Source organism: Bombus vancouverensis, chromosome 7 (assembly GCF_051014615.1).
Source record: "Bombus vancouverensis nearcticus chromosome 7, iyBomVanc1_principal, whole genome shotgun sequence".
In the NCBI taxonomy this organism is placed as follows: domain Eukaryota; kingdom Metazoa; phylum Arthropoda; class Insecta; order Hymenoptera; family Apidae; genus Bombus; species Bombus vancouverensis.
This window is the reverse complement of record NC_134917.1, coordinates 18767731-18789287: the sequence shown is the minus strand read 5'-3', so window position 1 is coordinate 18789287 and position 21557 is coordinate 18767731. Positions and strand designations below refer to the sequence as shown.

Sequence of the window (21557 nt, the reverse complement as noted above, 5' to 3'; positions counted from 1 at the left end):
GGCCTTTGCTAAGAGTGGAATGGTTGCTTTCGATTTGGATAAGTTCGCATTGGATCGGTAAAGAACGTTTCTTCTATTTCGAGGCCGCATCAGGAGAAAATATAACGTTACGATAAAGCAATAATCGAAGTTTAGCAGAATTTAAAGATACATTTTTCACCAAAGTTCTTTCATCCTAACGAATTTTTCCCGTCGATAAAGAAGAACAAATAATCGAGTAGATTGGAAAGTCTCGACTCTTTTTAAACGTATCGTATATGGTATATCGTACAATATAGCAACCAATATTTTTCTGTAAGATTTACGATACGATATCGAAACACGTTCTTCAAGATATTTTATGTATCTGCTAAAATAAATCTGTGTGGAAGAAATTAATAAAACGAAAAGTTTGACAAGTTTGCAAGAGCATTGGGATCCGCCGTCGCGAAAGAATTTTTCTTGCCTAATTTCTAACATTTCTAAATTGATCAACCCCTTTCGCGGTAAAGTCTCGACGTTAGCATTTTTACTTTCGGCGATTTAGAACGATCCAATCGTGGAACGTATTTATTTGATTGTTTTATAGAATCTATTTTCTCGAACGTGATACAATTCGATCGAGTAGAAAATAACAAGAAGAAAAAAAAGGATAGATATCCTTAGAAAAAACGACGAAACGTAGTAGTAATGAAAAAGTGGGTAGTTTAGTTTTAATTATCGCAATTATTGCGTCGAAGGTAATTGATTTAACGATGGCTATATCGGTCTATCGATGCTTCATTTTCATTTAAAGGAGCAGAGGGACATCTATAATATTTAACGAAGCGATTGGTGATAATCGAGTTTACTATTGTAGTTTCGTTACGATTCGATTAAATTGAAAGCAAATAGCACGCGCAAACTGAAATTGTTTTATTTATAATTATATATAATATAATTTCGGGTATACCATTGTATTTTGGAACTGAAACTAGTTCATCCGATATACTTGCATACAAGAACATACTTTTGTATTTTTGTAGGTTTGTCGGAAAATTGATAAAACCAATAAACATATTTTGTGAACGTATTAAGCTATAAAATAGGACTTGGAATCGAATACTGATTTCGATATAACAGTCACGTGTGAAACATTGATTTTCTAAAATTGAAAGTTAATGTATGGAATACGTACGGTAAAAAAGTTCGCTATACGGAAGAAACCATATTTTAAATAAAATAGTCTGTTTTTATGATAAGAGAGTATTCTACGCTAAAAATAAATTGGGAATGTGATAGAATCGTATCGTATCGTATACGTATTGTATCGAGACGCGAAAAAGATTCGCACGAAAGATTTGGGATGAATTTTACGCGTCACTTCCACCAGCATCTACAGCGTATAAATCCATACTTGCGTTTAAACCTAGCAACAGTATGTTTTAAATCGTAATAAATGTGTAATTATCTTCACAAATTTTTCCAAGTTGTGGATAAAATAATTAAAATTCACGAGTAAACAGAGGGGCAGAAAATAAGCAGATAGAACACACATTTCACACAGATAGAACAAAATTTCGTTGCGTTTCTCTAAATATGCAAAATGTACTAAGAAATTTTGATCGACACGTTTTAGAACATTGTGCGTATTTAAAGAGGAGGGCGCGATTAGAAGCGACACTTGCTGAATTTTCCTTGTAAATATGTAAATGTACTTACGTCGTCAACTTCCCAGCCTTGTGTCTGCCAAAAGTAGCAACTGACGAAGGCCGCTGCGACTACCGCTAAAGGTCCAGCACCTCCTAGCTCGATCGCCTCGCTTCCGAATACTGCCAGTAACCCACCTCCTAATAACATCAGTACTCTCATAGGCACCATGAAAGGCTGAAACATCCCGAACCAGTAGATCGATTAGAACCTTCGATTAGGCCTTCGAAGATAGTGCATACTGCCGATGCGTCAAATCGCGAATATTCGCTTCCGTTTTTTCAACTTGATACTGTGAGAAAAAGAAAAATCGTCGAAGATGCGACGCGTTTGATAGGTCGATAGCCAATTCGATGCTCGCAATCGCACGTTCGAGTATCCGCCGATCGATGACGAACGAAGCCTTCGTTACAACGAGTACTAGAAAATGTCTGGGCAAAATCTAGACAGTGTCTACTATCGAAAGGTGTTCGATAGTCTTCCCGAGAAGAAGAGGAGAGGTTTGAGCGGCCGTCGGCTACCGTATTTGGAGAAAAAGGATAAATTTTGGACAATGCGAGATCAAGGTTTGGTAAGGAACAAAGGGAAACGAGAAAGAAAGCAGGCAACTGTAGAACAGTTTTTTTTTTTTGTCGGACTAAAAAGTAATTTTTATAGCATAGATGCTAAAAAAATGTACAGAAAGTATTGGAATAAATCCAGCCGTATATACCGTATACTCTATGTTGTAAGTACGTTTTACTCGACTGATAGATTTTTGCCTGATTTATGTTACTCCTTTTGTTCGGGAATTGCTCTGCTGCAGTAAGATTATTCACAGATTCATAGGCACGTACGGAACGAAACGGCCTTTGTTTCGGAAACTTTTAAGAAATTTATCATGTAAATTTTCATCGAATAAACGAACTTTCAAGTTAATTACTTGTACGTAACTAACTTGTACAGAATGTATAAAATTAGTTTTACTGGAACCAGAACCCGATTAATCTCGTCTACCAAACAGATCGAGTCGCGATTCCGTTCGCGTCGACAATTAGATTATTCACCTTGACCTGCTCGAAAGTGCTCCACTCTGTTTCTTACCCACGCTTCTTTTCTCTGCTCGATTCTTTCGAGCTACACTGCCGCTTCATCTCCGGGCAATTTCGTCGACGACGGTAAATCCGTCCGTTTTTAACGAGCGAGTCGTTAAGGGTAAGCCACAGTTTGCGAAGCTGCACGGAATAAGACGCTAACCCCCCGCCTCCCGTCGTCGCCACCTCTATTCGTTTCGTTCGTTTTTTTTCTTTTTCACGAACCGTCGAGAGGATCGAAGATCCACTTTCGTTTGGAATTTAATTCAATAACGCCGCGGATTCGTCTCCCTACTGTTCTCGTCGTTGTAGACCTTCACCAAGGTCGTTTCTTTTTCCACGTAGAGAGCGAAATTAAGTTTACTCGTGCTCAATTTTCGTCCGAGTTTCGAACGACGAATATTATTTTTGTCGCGCGTTAGGGGCGGTGTACACGCGAAAGAAGGCGAGGCGAAATGTTTGTTGGAAATTCCATTATGTCACTTTTAATTTACCTCGTGGAAGCTAGACGTTATAAAGCTACCGTCAGAAAAGAATGAAATATCGTTACTCTCGATAGTTGATATTCTGATCCATTTGCGACCGTTGTAAGTGCGAAGAAAGTCTCAGGTATTTGTTCGTACGTTGTCCTTTGAAACATCGATTATTTATGGAGATATAGAGAGAAATATTAGACACAGAGTAGATGCGCGATGATACGCAATTTTGAAAAGGGTATCGGAGCAAAGAGTGATAAACCGCGTCTGCCTACGATGGCGAACTACGACGGTATTGGGAACGGGGGACGGGATTTTGGTGGCGCGACGATAAAGCGCATTTATGCCTCTGTGTAGCATCGTTTTTTTTATTTCTACCCAAGGAACGTTACTGGTGAAGTTTGATCGTTGAAGCTTTGGACACCCTATACGGATATACATACATGTATATGGATGTACACAGATATATACGGTTTTAAAATATCTATTTATACAAATGTTTTTTATTTTGTCATTTAACAAACCCGAACGATTCATCCTACGTACCGATGTCTTATCGACCTTTTACATGGCTGTAAAATATTGCTAGATTCCAATTATTTTCAATTATACGCTGTACGACGTGAATAACGGTATTCTACGATATTTCAAATACGACGTAGTGCTCGACACTTAATAAGTATTTAGTAATCATTTCGTATTATAATTTAAAGTTAAAGTTAAAGTTTATCCTAGTGGCTTTTTCCAATTATATTTCCAATTATATTTCCATTTGTATTAAGCTTAAAAATCTTGAATCGTAAAATCGTAATCGTTCTTGGTCTGAAATAAATTCGCAGAAATTGCACGAAACTCGCTTCCCATTTGGAGCGCTGAAATTTAAGAATATACAGGGAACGAGGCGAACTTTTAAACGGTCGAAAGCAATCTGAAATTTTTAGAAGCGCCCAGCATCCACGGGGAAGCTCGGTATCTGGTATTCGATGGAACCAAGAGTCCCACTACCGTTGCCACCGTGCGAATGAGTTTCACGATACGATGCGACATCGTCTTCGTTCTTTTTTCTCTCTCTCTTTTTGTTCCTTTTCCTTCCGTTTTGCCCATTCGCGATCGATCTCCGACAAGAAACGTAGTCAAAAGGATTCGATTCCAATATCTACCAACTATCGTCACGATTTTTCTCGCTGCTATTTTCTATGCATACGATTCTTCTCACTGTCTCTGTTTTTTATTTTTGTCGAACCAACCTCGTTTCGCGAGTACCGAAAGAATTTATCGGTTCTCCGAGAGAGCGATTAAAGATCGATATTTATATGGACGCGATATAAGGTTATTTTTAAAAGGTTAAAAGGTTATTTTTCTAGAGAAACACGGGACGAGGATTTCGTACTCATTCGATACTCAACGCTGTCGTGGCAAAATATTCTAATTCTTGCGTGTTTCGGTAAGGTTTCGGTAAGGTTTCGGTAAGGTTTCGGTGCTATGTAAGTAAAGGAAAGAGGAATCGTTTCTTCGGAAGGATATTTCGTTTCCGTACTGACGCGTTCCGAGACGCCGAACCGATAGAAAAGCGAACCAACGTCGTGCCGCTTTATTTCTCCTCGGCCAAATCTATCAAGAGCTTTCGAAACTCTGCGAAAGTACGGATGAGAAACCGAGAACAGATAGGAACGCCGGACAAACAGAAGAATGGAGAAATCCTTTAAAACGCGAATGTATCCTCGAACAAATGTAACGAACGTCTTTGAAAATACGTTTAAGTACGGTTAAACGCTAAATCGAACAATTAGTCGACAGAGTGGAATTACAGTTTTTATCGATATGGTAAAACCTTGATTGTCCGAACCAAAACACGACACGGCTGTTTTGACAGAGATTCGGACGAGAAGGCGAAAATATTTTTCGCCAACGCCAACAGCGGTGCGAAATATCGGGAAACGCGACAGGGACGTCGGGTTCTCGAAATTGTCGAATCTTGCGATATTCTCCAGCCTCGAAATACTACCAATTTCAAGTTCTCGCACGCCTCTGCTGTTCGAATAATCGAATAATCGAATAATCGAATAATCGAATAACCGTCTTTGTACATAACAAGGTTGCTCATTGTAAAATACGTATGTACGTCGTGTTACGGATGGAGTATATCATATACAGTCTTGGTTCGTACTTTTCCGATTCTTTCGAACGGAGATAGTACCGTCATTGTTTTAAAACGTTTCTCTGAAATCTAAGCAACGAATCTTAGCCGTTGCAGGTATCTGCCAGGATATATCTTATCCGTTGGCAGGTGACACCCGGAAAGTACCGTTGTTCTTGGGAATTTTCAAGCGTTACGTTTTCCGTTTGCGCACGATAAACGTTTGATCTTCTTCTACCACGAAAGTCCATTTTCCATAGTATATAGGCAGCCGAGAAACGAACGGACAGAACTTGCGGCAATTCTTCGAGTTACTGTCAGTGCCTCGTATAGCCGACAACCCGTCGATACGACCAAGCAGTCGTAAACTAAACAGTTTAGACGATACGCGAAACAAGGAAAAGAAAGAAAGAAGGAGAAAAGAAAAAGAAAAAGAAAAGAAAAAGAAGAGGAAACACGCAGCGGGAAAGGTAGCAGTGGCCTTTGACAAACGGATTGCGAGGGACCACAGTCCTTGTTGCACGCAAGAGCGCTTACCTCGGAATCTCGAGACAACAAAGCTATCCAAAGCAATTTCGAACATATACATGTAAATCCAACTCTTTGAATCGATTATTATTCGATCGTCACTTGGCGACTATCGAGAACGCGTCCTTACGAAGTTCTGCTTTTCTCTTGCAACGTTTCCCATCGTCTACCGTCAGTCCCTTTCACGATTTGCCATCGGAGAGCCGTTTTTTCCAGTCTAGAATTGGTCAAGTACGCGATTCAAAGCGAATCGCAGGAAGAAAGAGGTTGATCGCACGGGTGGCGGAAGAGCACGGGAGGCAATGCAGGTGGCGATGCGGCAAGCAAGCGCTGGCCGGCTTTCCGACCGAATCCGTACACAAACGTTTAATTCGCGCGAATCGATAAAACGCCGTTGGCAGCGTCGCTAGCTAACCCTCCGGCTTCGATTCAATTTCGAACCTCTCGCAATCGATATCTCGCGGACAGCGGCGCGTACGCGTCACGCGTGCAAATCGAATATCGTTCCGGAGCCCGATCCTCGGCCGGATACCTTGTTGCGTACGATGATCGTATTCGTGGACGGGGAAAGGTTCGTTGCACGCGTTTGTTTGCACCTGTCGCGTCTAACCCGACTTCTCGTCGCAGAAATGATTCGTCAGGCGACCAACGTTCGCGTATCGAGGGAGATTTCGCTCGCCTTGATTATCTTTCTTTCCGGGGGAAGAATGGGATTTAAAGGTAGCTTTTAATCCTTAACTACGCAATGGTCAATACGGTTACGGTATGGTTTCGCGTCTCTTGCGCACTCCGCTGTTTTCTTCTTTTTCTTCTTCTGTCCTATTTATACCATGCAGTTGGTTAGTCGGTACTAATCGAACAACCATTTATTCGACGGACGACTGGGTTGTTGTATTTTTGTTCAACGTCTGCGTAAAATTCGATGTTTGGTACGTTGATCGCTTCGTGCGCAAGCCTTAATAATTCTTCTTCCAGCCGATCGAAACGGTTCCAGTAGCAAGTAGTAAATATCATGGAACGAGTGTCATAGACGGATCGAACGGTCTTCCTCCGATCTGAACGCGATACGATTCGTTTGGAAGGCCCAGTATCTCCTCTGGAACATTAACGAGATACTGTTGTTCTCCAAGTCGGTGTTTGAAGATTTTTGCGCCGCCTTGGCGCGTTTCGATATGAAATGCTACTTGGGGCACACAGAGTCAATGTAACACCGACTCTAGAAAACAATTGAGATTCGATATTTAGATCAAATAGATATTTAAGACTAAACGGCACGTCAAATTTGGACGTAGCAGCGATTAATTTTGCCGATGGATCCTAATTCGTGGAATGTAGGATGTAATTGTCTCGTGAACTTTAGAACCCACTAAACCAACGCTCTTCTCTATCTCTAGCCGATTGGTTACTATTCGTAAGTAGCCGTTAACTGGTATAATCTGAAAATGACCAGAAGTAGAAATAAACGTTGGATACGAGCAGACGATAAAATTGTTTAGTTGGTTATAGTTAGTTGGATAATAAACGAAAAGGGGAGACGTTTTATTCGCCACTGAAACGTAAATCACGGCGCATTGGTTGCCGGGGCAAATATAATTACTTATCCCGGTGAACGTTAGGCCAAAGCTCGGAATACGTACAAGTTCAATCAAGTATCAAAGTTTGCTTAGGTTTAGGCGTGACCGAGGACTTTACGGCGAGTAGCCTCTTAGGGATCTAAACTATATTCTGCGCGCGTATTAAGTATGAATCGCGTAACTGTCCGCCTACGTAAACCGCATCCCATTCTTGCGAGTAGCAACGATGCGATTCAAATTGAGATTTGAAAAATGGAGCAGAAATTGCTTCCGCTCTAATGGCGACACTGTGCGTTCATGGACATTCCAGATGGCATAATATGTACGCAACTGTACGATAGGTAAGTTGTCCTCGTCGTACAAACAGATTGATTCGTCTAGCTAGCAGGACAGGAACACGTAAATCTGGAACGATTAATTATATCGTACGTAACGGTGGTACGCATCCTTAACGAAGTGATGTTTGATATTCGAAGGACGACTGTTCGTAAAAATCGATCGTGTAATACGAGAACTCGCCGTGTCACGTGTATATGTGTGAGCAGTTTTCGATCGACACAACAAGAAGACGTACAATATTTTTCTTAATTATTGCTTTTTTTCTTTCCATTTTTGTTAATCGTATCGTTACTTTATCGTAGATATATATATTTATATCATTGCAACGCTACACACTATTTAAAATGGTTGTTACGTCGATAGGAAAGGATAATTGTAAACCTTGGAAAATATATAGGTTTGGTAGATAGCTTGTCTATTATAAAGATATGGCAAGGAAAGAAATTAAAACTATCTCACGATTGTAAGAACCTTATACAATGAAAATCAATGGAAGGAACAGAGAAGAGAATAGAAGAGAAGAGAATAGAAGAGAAGAGAAGAGAAGAGAAGAGAAGAGAAGAGAAGAGAAGAGAAGAGAAGAGAAGAGAAGAGAAGAGAAGAGAAGAGAAGAGAAGAGAACGAAACATAGATAAACGAACCTGTTTTCCAATTATTCGAGCAAAAGAAAGGATTTATCCAGCCACCTTTGTCTAGCGACAGCTAGCGGATCCTTCGTCAACATCGAGAAACGAACTTTTGCCAAGTCCTACTTAAAATTGGGTCTTCGATCGTTTACTTTTAGTCGGTTCGTAATTTTAGTTGGGATGGCGATTAAAAGTTCCAGAGGGTAGATATCTTCTTAAACTCGTGGCAAATTTTTCGATCAGTTCGCGCGACTGACAAAGTTTCTTCGAACATGCGATCAAACGTAACTCGGTTTCTCGATTATTATATAACGATAAAAACAGTTGGAAAATAGGTATTTGCGGATAATAGCAGCTATTTTGTATTATTTTATGCTCGATAGAGAGAGTTGGACTGGTAGGTCTGCGAACAGTGATATTCGCATTCGTTTTTCCCGTCGTTGAACGAGTCGTGTTCTAAGAAGGAAAAAAGTGTGCGAGAAATCTGCGAAGATAGGGGAGAAAGCCGGTCGGGGTCTAACGGTAGTTGGGACGCGTTCGTTCAGCCTGCTGGAGACAATCGGTCCTGTTGGAAGAGGGATCCAGCCGGTTAAATAGACGTAAAGCAACGTGACTCACGTGCAAACACCAGATACGATCGACATGATTGCGCGATACGATCACGAAAGAAATAGCCAGAAACAGCGTGCTTTTTCTACGAGCTTCTTTTCCACGTACTTTTCTACGTGCTTTCTACCAGCGGATTCAGCTTCGCTCGTGGTTAAGGCCGGATGAAAGCTAAGCGAGAGCATCGCGAATCGGACATTGTGGAAACATTGTTTTCTTCGCGATGAGCAAGCGATCGATCGGTGTCCTCGCGAGGCACGATCTTTTGCCAAGGGAACTGAAATTTCGATGAGCAACGTTTCGACGAACAATTTCTGTTTTTATTCGATCATATATCGATCGTATCGATCATGTCGATACATTGGTACATCGGTGCGTGGCAATTAACGTTAGTTGGTAACAATAGCAATAAACGGCAGCTCTTTAAGTGGTGCGTTAATAATAGCCGTATAACATCCGTGAGACGGCCGGATATCGATCCAACGTCTAACCCAACCAACCTACGATCCGTTGATTTATCTATTTTTCATTTATATATGAAAGACGATCGGTATCGGTATAAGTTTGGACTATATATAAGTATAAGTGGACTATATAAAAATGCGGTCGTCTATATGCCAGAACCAAGTGTAGCCGTAACATAAATTTAATTGGAGCTTTTGCGAATATCTCGGAAACGAAGGCCGAACGGGGCGGTTACGTGTATGGGAAAAAACATATTTCAAGGTCGTAATATAATGAATTTTGAATTTGTCAAACGAAAAAATTTGCCCTACTTGCCGGCTGAAAGCAACGAACAACCAGTTTCTATCCGCGAGGGTTAATCGAAATAATTTCATTCGTCTCGCCGTCGTATCGGTCTTTTAATTTCTTCTCAAGGTGTCGTCGGAGCTGGAATTCGCTACGACAGATTCCAATCCCGTAGCCTCGTATCAAATCTCGTCGGTGACAGATGGCGGTGACGCGGGTTTTCATAAACTTTGACACCAATCGCGTTATCGACGCCAAATTCAACGGCGGATGTTACTTTAAAATACAGTCGCGATATTTTGCCTGATAAATATCCTCGTCACCGTGTCGATTTTCGTTAAAGCTACGCGTTCCCGATTTCGACGATGTCTAAGTACGCCGCAGAAATTAGCAATCTCGACAACTTTTTCCTACATACGTGTAGGAGATGGCAGGCCAAAGTACCGATTCGTTATTTCCCCGCTATCGATAAACGTCAGCTACGTCTAACCCCTGAAACCGGAAGTTATATAAGCAGTTCTAGCCTTCGTCGTCGGAGAAGTTTCGATTACAAGAGCAACAAAATCTGCCCCAACCTAACCCGATATCCAACGATATCCAACGATATCCAACGATATCCAACGATATCCAACGATATCCAACGATATCCAACGATATCCAACGATATCCAACGATATCCAACGATATCCAACGATATCCAACGATATCCAACGATATCCAACGACGCGGAAGTTGACGCGCTACCGTTACGCAAATCAACGCATTCCCAACGAAACATCGAGCCATTGTTCATCGGGACTAGATTAAACGAAACGACTATACCGTCGATTTGTTGTCGGAGAAATCACTGATCCCGCTAATACACCTTTCGCTTTTTAACTTACGTCTTTACCGGATCCAGGCACGCTTTCTTTCTTTCTTTCTTTCTTTTTTTCTTTCCTTCCTTCCTTCCTTCCTTTCTTCTTTCTATCTGCGCTACATACGTATTATCTGTACACGCGCATGTATATAGACGAAAGCCAAACCTGTAAACAACCTATCGAATCGTTATTTACCGCTACGACGATGAATAAAATTCAACGCTGTAGCAAACAGAGTCGTTTTCGAGTATCGGAGAATTGTATGCTCGGAGAATCGTTGCTCGAGTTCTTACGAGCGTCGCGCGTTCCATTCCTTCAAGATCGTGCAACGTTTGCCCGTACTTGTCCACTGTTACGCTGTTCCGCTGTTGCGCGATAGACCGGCGATCCGCGTCAATGTCGTTTTCGCGAGATCCTGCCCCTCGACACCTTCGTACGCGCCACCGAAAGATGTACACTCGTCGCTTGAGATTCTTGCCACGCGGCGAGACCGCGAGCTCGTCCTTTTCCAACCCCTTGGACGTACGATCCATTTCACGCTGCAACGAGCATACCCAGTCGACTAGAGTTTTCTTACGATTGTTCGGGTTTGCGGGATTAAAAGAATTTCAGTTATTTTCGTAATTTCGTAATTTTATGGCGAATGCATTCGTACGCTATTCTAGGATTTAATTTTAGCCAATTTTATGCAGTAGCTGTTTGTTTTTGCAAGTGTAGCTGTTTGACATGTATCTTATAAAATTAGATACGTTAGAAGAAAATTTGTATTTGTTAATTTAAGCTAAATGGCTGGAAGGGGAAGTCTGTACGAGTACCGTACTCGTATCTGATATATCGGTAGCTCGAATCGTGTCCATAGGCGATTCTATCGATGTCGATAACGATAACGATGTCCACTATTCCCTGTGCAGAAACGTACTCGAACAGAGACACCAGAGACGATCGTGTGCGATTCTGCCGATCCACCTATTGGTCCGTTTCTCGCATTTTCCACTGCTTTCTCTTGGCTTTGCCTCAAAACACCGTTGGAAATCGCATTTCTTACCGGACTATTTGCCCTGCCTTGCCGAGATGAAATTTATAGCAGCACTCGATCTATTCGAATCTTCGTCTGTATTTATCGTTTGTCGCGAATTCTCGTATCGCGTGTTTCGACCCTCGTGAGAATTACGATACACGCGTCCACTATTTTGTCATTATAAATTTACGTTCTGTACGATCGAGCCAATTTTATCTCGTTGCACTTTGATTTCGTTAAAACGGTTTTTGCTACGGAACTTTTATCCTACCGGACAAGGGGATCGGCAGTTTCCTATTTTTCAACATCACCGTCCAACGAATTGTTTGATCGTAATTTGGAATACCAAGTAGTTGGAGAGAAAGTCGATTTATTTGTAATTTCTAATATGTCTAACGTTCGACTATCTCCTCGATGGCCTTGAAATACGTTGTCAAGGTGGTCATTCCCATCAACTTTTTTCCACGTACGTACGTATACGTATAACCGCTTTTTTCATTTCATCGATTCCCCAGCAACTTGGTGGTTAGCGTCGTGTCTGAACGATTATTTATCGAAACGCTTTTTCTTTCCGTTTGGTTGGATTAAATATCGTAGAGTATCGACGTTCATCGAACGTTCGTCGTGAATTTTCGTTAGAACGGGCTCTAATTATTTTCAAGCTGACTCTGTCAGCTGTTTCCAACAACGTCACCAAGTCAAATGTCACGAATTTACCACATAGTAATTGGCAGTGTTTAATTAGTGGCAATTTCAAATATGTCTGACAGCAGTCTCGAATTAAAGCGTGTCTATTCGCGATTAACGAGCGTAATTAATTATTATCGACAAATTCGTTCGCTACGAATCGCTACTGTAATTATAAAATAGTCATGCGTAGTTGTAAAAATTGTATAATTCCCGGATACTGTAAGACGTTTCTTTCTGTCATTGCGTTTACGCTGTATGCCGTTTCTTTTTCTGATAGCCGAAAGGAAGATGTTTCTCTATCTTTGTCTCTAGTCGATAAAATAAACGGAGTAGAGCGCGAATATGCGTTTAAAACGTTATCACAAGTACAAATATGCCAAATTGTTTCGACTCGTAAAAATAGAAACGAGCAATTATCATCCAATTATTATCCGTTTCAAAGGATCCAGCAGTCTGTGAATTTTAACCAATATTCCATGCTTCGAATAATAATATAATATAATAATATAGTCTGCGAACTCGTACCGTTGCAGAGGCAACAGAAGAACAAAACGTGATCCGTTAGCCGTGTTGGCTGACAGAAACGAAACGATACGTAAGAAAATTAGCGGTCCTTGGATAAAGACGATCCGAGTGACAAATTACTTGGTCTTGCGTACTTGATAGTTTAATTATAGACTTAATTATAATAATAAATACGTAAGAGATAAAGCGATAAGCCGATTTTTCAGATTTAAGCCGTATCGTCTCGCGGAGGCTGAGACGAATAAGCAGATTTGATGTACGATCGTAAAATGGTTGTACGTGGTATGCCAGGTAGGTTATACGGAGGATGGTACAGCAGGTTACACAGGTTCCTAATCCTGAGAAACTGACCTATAAATCTTCGAGTACGCTTGTCCGTGTCTCGTATCCACTTGGCTTTACGATACGTTAATTGCCATTCGCTGCTATTTGGCTAAGGTAAGGGTTCTCGGAGCGAGTTACTGGGCACCTTTTGGCCATTCGTTGCTTTACCTCGATTACTTTAAAGAATTAACCTTTACCTTTCCGTTTTAGTACATTAAAACTAATTTCTTTTTAAACGTTAATATTCGAATTGGTTTGTACGATCGAGTAGATTTTCCGCTCCAATTTTCATTCAACGTTCTTTCTTCTTTTTCGTTAGGAACGACGACGAAAGAATATTTAAGAATTTAGGTTAGGTACGCGTGATTCTTTCATCTCAATGTTGTGTCAAACATGCTTTTACACCGTTACGAATTCTTCTTGTTCTCGTTCACCCTTTACTCGAAACATTCTTCCACCTAAGCACCGAAATACTATCGAAAATATCTCGTCTTATAGCTCTCGGCTCTATACTTATACCTGTATCTATATGTGTAAATTTTATTTGTTTTACTTGCGAACACAGGACAAACAGCGTTACGTTTCTCAAATACAGAAGCGACGAAAGGAAGATGGAAGATTCCGTGAAATTGTCCCTTCTTCTTTCCTTTAGTAAAGATACTGAAACTCAATCGAGATCCAATACTATGATAATTCGAACGTAGTAGGCGAATTTCCAAGCGAAACATCCTGAATTCCAAAGCCAGCCGCGTTCACGAGGCCAAGTTGTTCTCGGTATCGTCAAATTTGACCAAATTTCTACGTCGTACGATCGAAAACGACAGCGTTGTTCGCGAGAAACCGAGTCGTAAGTCGGAAGCAACTGGTCGAGAATCCAGCTCTGTCCACCTCCCTCGACAAAGTATCCAAACGTAATAAAAAAGAGCCTGAGAACCGCGCTCTTTCCACCGTTAACGAGCCTCCCATCCGCGCAAAAACTTCAATACGAATCAAGCTCTCGAGACGATTCGGCTCTCCGGTTATCATACGTCGAAAGGACTCGGTTCTTATTGGCGAAAGTTGGAAATAGGAAGAAGAAAGGAGAAAAATCTTTCCGCAGTTTCTTTTGCTTCTTTTGCCGTATAGAGATGGCGCGGGACGAGTATTTCTTGGCGAAACGTTGCCAAGGTTGCGAAAGGGGCAAGAAGAAGGGGCAAGAAGGGGCAACATCGGTGAAACGCCGCCTGTTCGTCGATCGACCCAACGGCCCGCTTTTACGTTTCTCCTCTCGCGTTTTTAAATCATCTCCACCTCGGTTCTCTCAAATTCGCGGCGAACGAGCCACTTTGCCGAAGCAGGAAGCAAATTTCAACGACTCGTAGGAAATCGATCTGTTCCTTGTCTACTTCTCTTTCCACCGGTTCCTTCTTTCCTTTCTTTCTCGTTTTGGCTTGTGGCTGCGGAAAAGTTTGTTACCGTTTCCGTTTGTTCAACTCCTAGGAGAAACGGGTCGCTTGGTTCGATAATTTTCGAACACCTTGTACGCGATATCGCTGTTGGTAGACGCAGCCTAGATGCGATACCGCATCACGTTTCGTGACATTTATACGCGATGAAAATCGCGCAGCCGATTTTCGGTTGTTGGCTGTTTACTGACAGGGTTAAACTAATCCAAGCTAAAGATTTGCTTCGCGAGCAAATAAAAGATCATCAAAGGCGTGTTTATGATAGAAAACGATGAAACGAACGACTAAAGCGGTCGAAATCAGTGGAAGAAACGGCACAGAATCGTCTAGGTTTCGGAATCAAAGTTAAATGAAATTCCTCAAAATTACATGGCTGATATCTCAGGCTCGTAGACGATACCCGTTATTTCCGAATGATCTGCTTCGATCTTTCACCTCAAAGATCTAACAATCTCGCTGAACAGCAACGACCAACAGAGCGGAAGATATTACTGGCCAAACGGCAAACGGTAATAATTATCGGTAGGGGAAAGGTAATAAGCGCACGGTGCCTACTTCCGCCACGGAATTGATAATTTAGCCGCGCCGTGGCGGGCCAAGACGGATAACGTGCGCATCGCGTCGGATCGTGCGTCCGCGTGAACAACCAGCGTATATTACGTCGGAACGCGAGGCGAATAATAAATTCTGTCGGCTCCTTCTCGCTGGCTCAGCCCGGTATCTCGCGATATAAGCGATATAAGCGCGGCTGGTCTGCAGGGAATCGTCAACAACCGCGAACGCGCCACGTATCCGATGAAAAACGGCACCGCCGAGCCAGAACTGGCATTAACGAGCGTAAACGCGAGAATGCTTCGTTGCAAGGTCGACGATCTCCCGATGTCGTACCGCGCGAACGAGAATTTCACGCGAATCGTCGCATCGAATCGACGATACGATAGCACACCTAACGAGCGTGCCGATCGAACGTCGTTGCGTTCGGTGGAAATCGATCGGCACGCATATTCTTCGCACCAACAGTCACGCTTTAAGCGTCGAAACTCGGTGGAACGTAGCGAGGCCCGAAGAATCCTTGGAATCGTCGAACAAGCACGTCGAGTTGCGCGAGTCGTCTTCGTACCGATCGGTCCTATCGTTTCTTCCATCGTCGGCCAGCCGGAATCGTTTGAATCGTTTGAATCGTCGAACGCTTAAGAATCGCCCGATCGCGAGTAGAAGCAATCGACGTTCCACAGTTTGCTTTGTCGTAACGTCGTTTCGTACGCTCGTCTAAATCGAACCGTAGAATAAATAATAAATTATTATTGAATTATTATTAGAAGAGAGAAGGCGTAGATATCATTGTTTTCGATATCGAAGAATACGAATGAAAATTGTATCTTTCGTAGCTTATCGTTAGTGAAATGAAACGGGCTTGAGAAATTACTGCGCGATAGTCGCAGATACTGACGTTCGCTTACGTGGAATTAAAGTTGGGAAGAAATTCACGCGTCTATCGAAAATTTTGAGCCAACTTTAATATTTCTAACGCTCTGGACTAGCTGTTAAATCAAAGAACTTTGGGGTGGAGATAGATAGTCTTACAAAGTGTTTCTACTTTTGCCAACATCGTGAAAAATAAAGCGTATACGGCGAGCAAGTTGGCTTAAAGATACTTGCTCGAAATAAAAGTTAACGTTTCTTAAAATGTCGATCATCGACCGTTAATATTTCGCCTACCACGATATTGCTCGTTCCTTTCCAAGATCGTTACAGCGCATTTTTCCCCCTGTTAAAAGGGTATTAATCGCGTATATCGAAGATATTCCGACGGTAAGTAAAAAAGAATTTGAAGAGTAGAGAAGAAAAGAAGAATAAAAAAGAGAGCAATTATTATCGCGAAACGATGATATTGGAAAGACGACGTGGCGCGAAATATCACGCCGATGTAGGAATATCGTTTTTCAACCTTAACGCGTTAACGGCACAGCCAAAACTGTCGTTACGCGATGATCTCAGTCATCGATAAGTTTCTAATCTAAAAGATGGACAGATGGTACGTGTTACGAGTAAGCTTCGTATAGATTCGTCGCATCGTCGTCCGCTTTCGGTACTGTGAAAACCACGCGAGATCAAAGAGTCGGGAAATAAAGAATCGGCCGTGTCTCTAGATCGGCTTTCGTTTGGAGAGAAAAGCGGGGCTCGGCTCGTTGATCCCGTTTCCGTGCAACCAGTTCGCAACGGTCTATCGCCAGCCGTATCCTATCGAGATGGTTCGCGAGGCTCGTTTCGAGCACGGCGTCGCCGTTAAACAGCGGAATCGAGGGTCGCGTGCCAAAGCATCGTCTTTTATTGCACGGGGATCGGGTCAAGCGTTACGGCATCGTGAATCATCCACGCGAATAATCCACGATTCGTAGAATTTGTCGAACGAATGGAAAAGCGATGCGAGGACGCGCTAACGAAATCGTTGTACAGTCTGCGTCGCGATCTAGCGATCCAGCGAAATCGAAATCGGGCGTTTCGATAGGGGCCAGTGTCGGTGTCGGGATCGTACGATCAGATCTTTCGTTCGATATATCGTCTATATATCGTCTGCGTATACAGCGGGGACGATGTCTGTTTGTCAGGCCTTCGGTACCATGGCCTTGTGTGCCGATCCTTTTAATTTACCCGTGTCTAGCTGTGTCGCGTTTGTTTGTTTCGATCCGTGTATTACCCGTTATAACAGATCGTTCACCGTGATACGTTTGCAGATACGGCAGAGACAAGCGGTCGCGCGCTGTCGTGCGACGTGCTCGAATTTCCTGCGAAACTCTAGAAAACTAGAGTGTGGCCGAACGTGCGGCGGTTGTACGAGTAGAAAAAGAAATGGTTCGGAACGATGGGTTTACGACGTGTTTAAATTTCATGAAAATCGAAGGCGCGGAGCCCCTCTTACGCGCAATCATCAAACTTTTATGCATACGTTGTACGTGTCGTATAAAACCGGCAATGTACCAGTATCTGCGTCGAAGTTACGGTATATTTGTCGCGAACGTATATTTAGAGAAGAGTCGATATACAGCGCGAATAGCGATCTGAAAGATACGGTAAACGTTAAAGACGATCCCACTGATCATCGACCGAGTAGTATTACGATCGACGTAACGAAAGCGAGTAAAATTTAGCGTACTTACATCTCCCTTTTCCGGAACATATTTAGCCAGCCAACCCCATAGGACTCCAAATCCAAGACCTCCGAGAATGGCAATAGGACCCTGGAGGATCTGATACCAGAGCGCATCGTGGGAGAACATGATGCTCTTTATTATCCCGTGGATCGCCACTGATGCTGCGTCATCGATTCCAGACACAGCGATGATCAAAGTTGGAATGCCCTGAAGGGAAACCAATAACGCAGATCGAATAAGTACCTCGATGCAGTGATTATGGACTGTTGATCGAGAAATAAACGATTTTAGCGATTCAGTGAGACGCAGAAACAACGATTAATACAAATTAACGATTTACGTTGTAAAAGAAAAAGAAATATATATATATAATGAGCGCAGCTTTGAAAATAACAATAACTCTCAAATGCAAAACAGCGAATCGTTGTTTCGTAAGAAATCAAGAAAAATAGCGAAACAGAGTGCGACTAAATCTTGTTACCGCTATAATCGGTATCTTTGCTCTGTGATATGCTGGAACGAATATACGAGCGAGAGTCAGAGGGAGAGAGAGAGAGAGAGAGAATTTAAGCGACTCTCGTCTAATAAATATAAAAGACTGTACGCGGAGTTCCTGGATGCGTCGTTTCAAGCGAATGTTCCTTTAGAATTATTCCTGGACGTTCATGTTCCTCGATGTATCGTTCAAGAGTATCGTTTGTTCTTCGGCTCTCTTACGCCCGTTCGAGTAGACGCGGTCGCACCAATCAGCGACGAGCGTCGCGCGTCGTGTTATCGATATCAGGGTAAAAGATATCGAATCGTAAATATTAAAATTACAGAAGTAAAATTTAAATTATATCCACGCCAGGAGATAGCGAAATAACGAAGAGAAGGATTATTAGCTATCCCGGAGGAGCAATTTTCTTACCGAGTTCGATGGCACGATGAACAGCATCCCGACAGAAATCGACGGTTTCCGTATTTTTCATCTCCTACCCCCATAACTTTCCTTATTTTCCAACGACGGCTACAACATCCGCGACTCGCGGAAACCTCGTTATCGGCTGCAATCACATTCCATCGCGGTAACTTGGAAAACCATTAAGGAACTTTAAGCCGGAACGTTCGAGGTCAATGAAAATAATCCGCCGTTTGATAGATAGAAGGGAAACGGAGTTGGAGGAATCGGGGAAAATGAAACGAAAGAGAATTAAGAGGAGGAAGAAGAATCTAACGAGATCACGCTTTCGCGATTCCTTCGAAAAGCCATATCTCGTATGGGATTTAAGTTTGACGATCGTTCTGGCGACTTCTTAAATCACGTTGAGTTGCTCCGTCGACAAAGGGATTTCGATTCGTCAGCGATTTCTGCAAAGATTTGTTTCGTTGTACGTTCTTCTTTTGCGCGATCGTTTCGAAGGTTTGATAGGAGGTTAGATTTGAAGAATCTTTCGTCGCGTTGCTTTTTCTCTTGTTCGACGGTGTGTATATAAACGTTCATCGCGTTCGCGCATTGCCGATCGAATGGTATCTCGGCTCCAGGCTTTTTCGCAGCCCTATCGTGGACCATTGACCCAGCGGAGATCTGTTTTTTCATTTCAGTTGGCACTTGGAAAATTTGTTCAGCTGTTTGGTAAACGTGGATGGCCAGTCAAATGGGGTCATTTTCGAATGGCCAAATCGTATTTCAAGACGTTGATGATTGCGAATTTCCGAATCCGCGAATAAAAATAGCACGAAACGTGGCTTAAACGATCGGCGGCTTCGCGTGTCGCAACCGGTCCGCCATAATTTTCATTAAATTATTTAATTTTAGAGCGTTTTAACGTATATTTTATATTTTACACGTAATACGATACGCTGTCAGTGGCGCGTATCGCGTAAAGTATAAAATCACCGTTAACGAGAAATCTAGAAAATCTGTTTAACACGCGACGAATAATGCACGAAACAGAATATTAATTTAATCGATTAGTCTAGCCTTTTAAGCCTGTTACGTTCTCTCCTTAACTAACCCGATCTGCGATAAACCTTCCACTTAAATAAAAACTCAATGGCCTCTAATATTCTAAACGACGCTAAAATAGCATTTATACGATCGCGTACGCCAACTATGAAATATCCACCATGCGTCTTGCCTCGTCTCCGCGATTCTAAATTACCTCTATCTGCGCCACATCTTCCGTTAAAACGTTTGAAATTTATTTCCAGAGCGAAATACAGAAATTACGTCCAGAAACACGATTACTTGAAAGTACAACGAACGTGTGTACGTAGCACGCGGAAAAGGGACGAGAGAACGAAGAAAGGGTTCCCTCTCTTTTCTTTGTCTCGACCTCCTCTTTTTGATTCCTCGGGAACCTTTTTGATCTCGCGGTTAATGCGAATTACTCGGCACATTCTCGACAAAGCGTTTAATTTCTTCTCGCTCGCGCGGCTGCTTCCATCGCAAGAGCGACGAATAAACAAAAAGTCTCGCCTAGATTTTTCGACTCATGAATATCACATTGCCAGGAATGGCCTTTGCACTCTTCAAACAGCTTCCACTCCATTTTCTAAACTGAATTATTTAAGTCCTCCCACTGTTTCTCCTATCTGCTTCTTTCTCTCTCTCTCTCTCTCTCCTCGTTTGCGCTCTTCTTCATCGTTCAGTTCGTTCTCGCTAATGTTTTTCACATTATCATTTTAAACACGACCGTATCGTTGCGACGCGTCAAATCTTCTGGACGTACCAACTTTTGTCCCTGGACTGTAAACTTCGCATCCGAGCTGTCTTTAATGATTCTGTTTGTTTGCTGTTCGGTGACGGCGATGGCGTTTCGTTGAATTTTTCTTCGTAATATGTACAATCTTGGGGAAAAATAATTCGATGACTTATATATTTGTAAATGACGGATCTATAATTTTAGAAAATGTCTCTGTATCGTGTCGCGTAAATTTTCAAATTGTAATTTTTACAAGTGATAGCGTATAATGTCTAAACACGCAAGAAATCGTTTCTCTTCCACAAAATATTACATCGTTATAAATGGAATTTTGACATAACAAATCGCCTTGCAATGATAAACCTTTCAATTAGTTCGGCATACGCTATTCGCATTTAGTGAACATTTAATAATTTATCGTTTCATTCGCTGCGTTAATCGCGCATTTCTCCTTAAATGTATCCTTCTGTTTCTAATCTTTGTCGAAATCTAATAATTTACTTTCGCTTATAATTCGAACAGTTCGAGTATATATATATATATCGATACGATAGAAAAAGTCTCGTACTCTCCATAATTTTCTAATCGTGAATTATCAATTAGAGCTTTACTATAGATTCCTGATATTCAAAGTGTCTGATTTCGCGTACGAAGTGTTTCGTACGCGTACGATGGTCCCGGGCAACGGTTATCTCGATTATTTTCAATGATAAAGCAATCTGAAGCGAAATTTGTGAAAACAAAGTTGCAACGTGGGACAAGTAGTGACGGGGCGTTATGGTCAGACTCCTGCGGTACTGAATTAGCCATTCATGGGAATTCGACGAATACGTCGATTCGTCGATAAGAACGGTTACTGACAGGCCGTTCCGAAGGCAAAGACTACCGTCTGAATATCGATCACTCGGCCATCCGCAAACGATATCTTCGACAACCTTCGTAGCATCTTTCCAAGGATGCACGATCCGCGACAGAAATTGTCTTTTGTGATTATTCGGACGCGTTCCTTCGGCGGTTTTATATTAATGTCTCGAATAACTGGCTGAGCAACGAGCATGTATACGTAGTTACAGTTAATC

The 21557-nt window shown here is 42.1% G+C and overlaps 1 protein-coding gene across 2 annotated transcripts in view; it reads right to left on the bottom strand.

The window, feature by feature from the left end:
• Positions 1 to 21557, bottom strand: part of Nha1 (Na[+]/H[+] hydrogen antiporter 1) — a 92431-nt gene that overhangs the window by 11419 nt on the left and 59455 nt on the right. For both annotated transcript variants that reach the window (XM_033336162.2, XM_033336154.2), the window contains exons 4-5: positions 17798 to 17998; positions 1681 to 1845 (exon numbers count right to left, since the gene is read on the bottom strand). In XM_033336162.2, coding sequence (XP_033192053.1) covers positions 1681 to 1845; positions 17798 to 17998 — 366 coding nt within the window. The remainder of the gene's footprint in view (positions 1 to 1680; positions 1846 to 17797; positions 17999 to 21557) is intronic.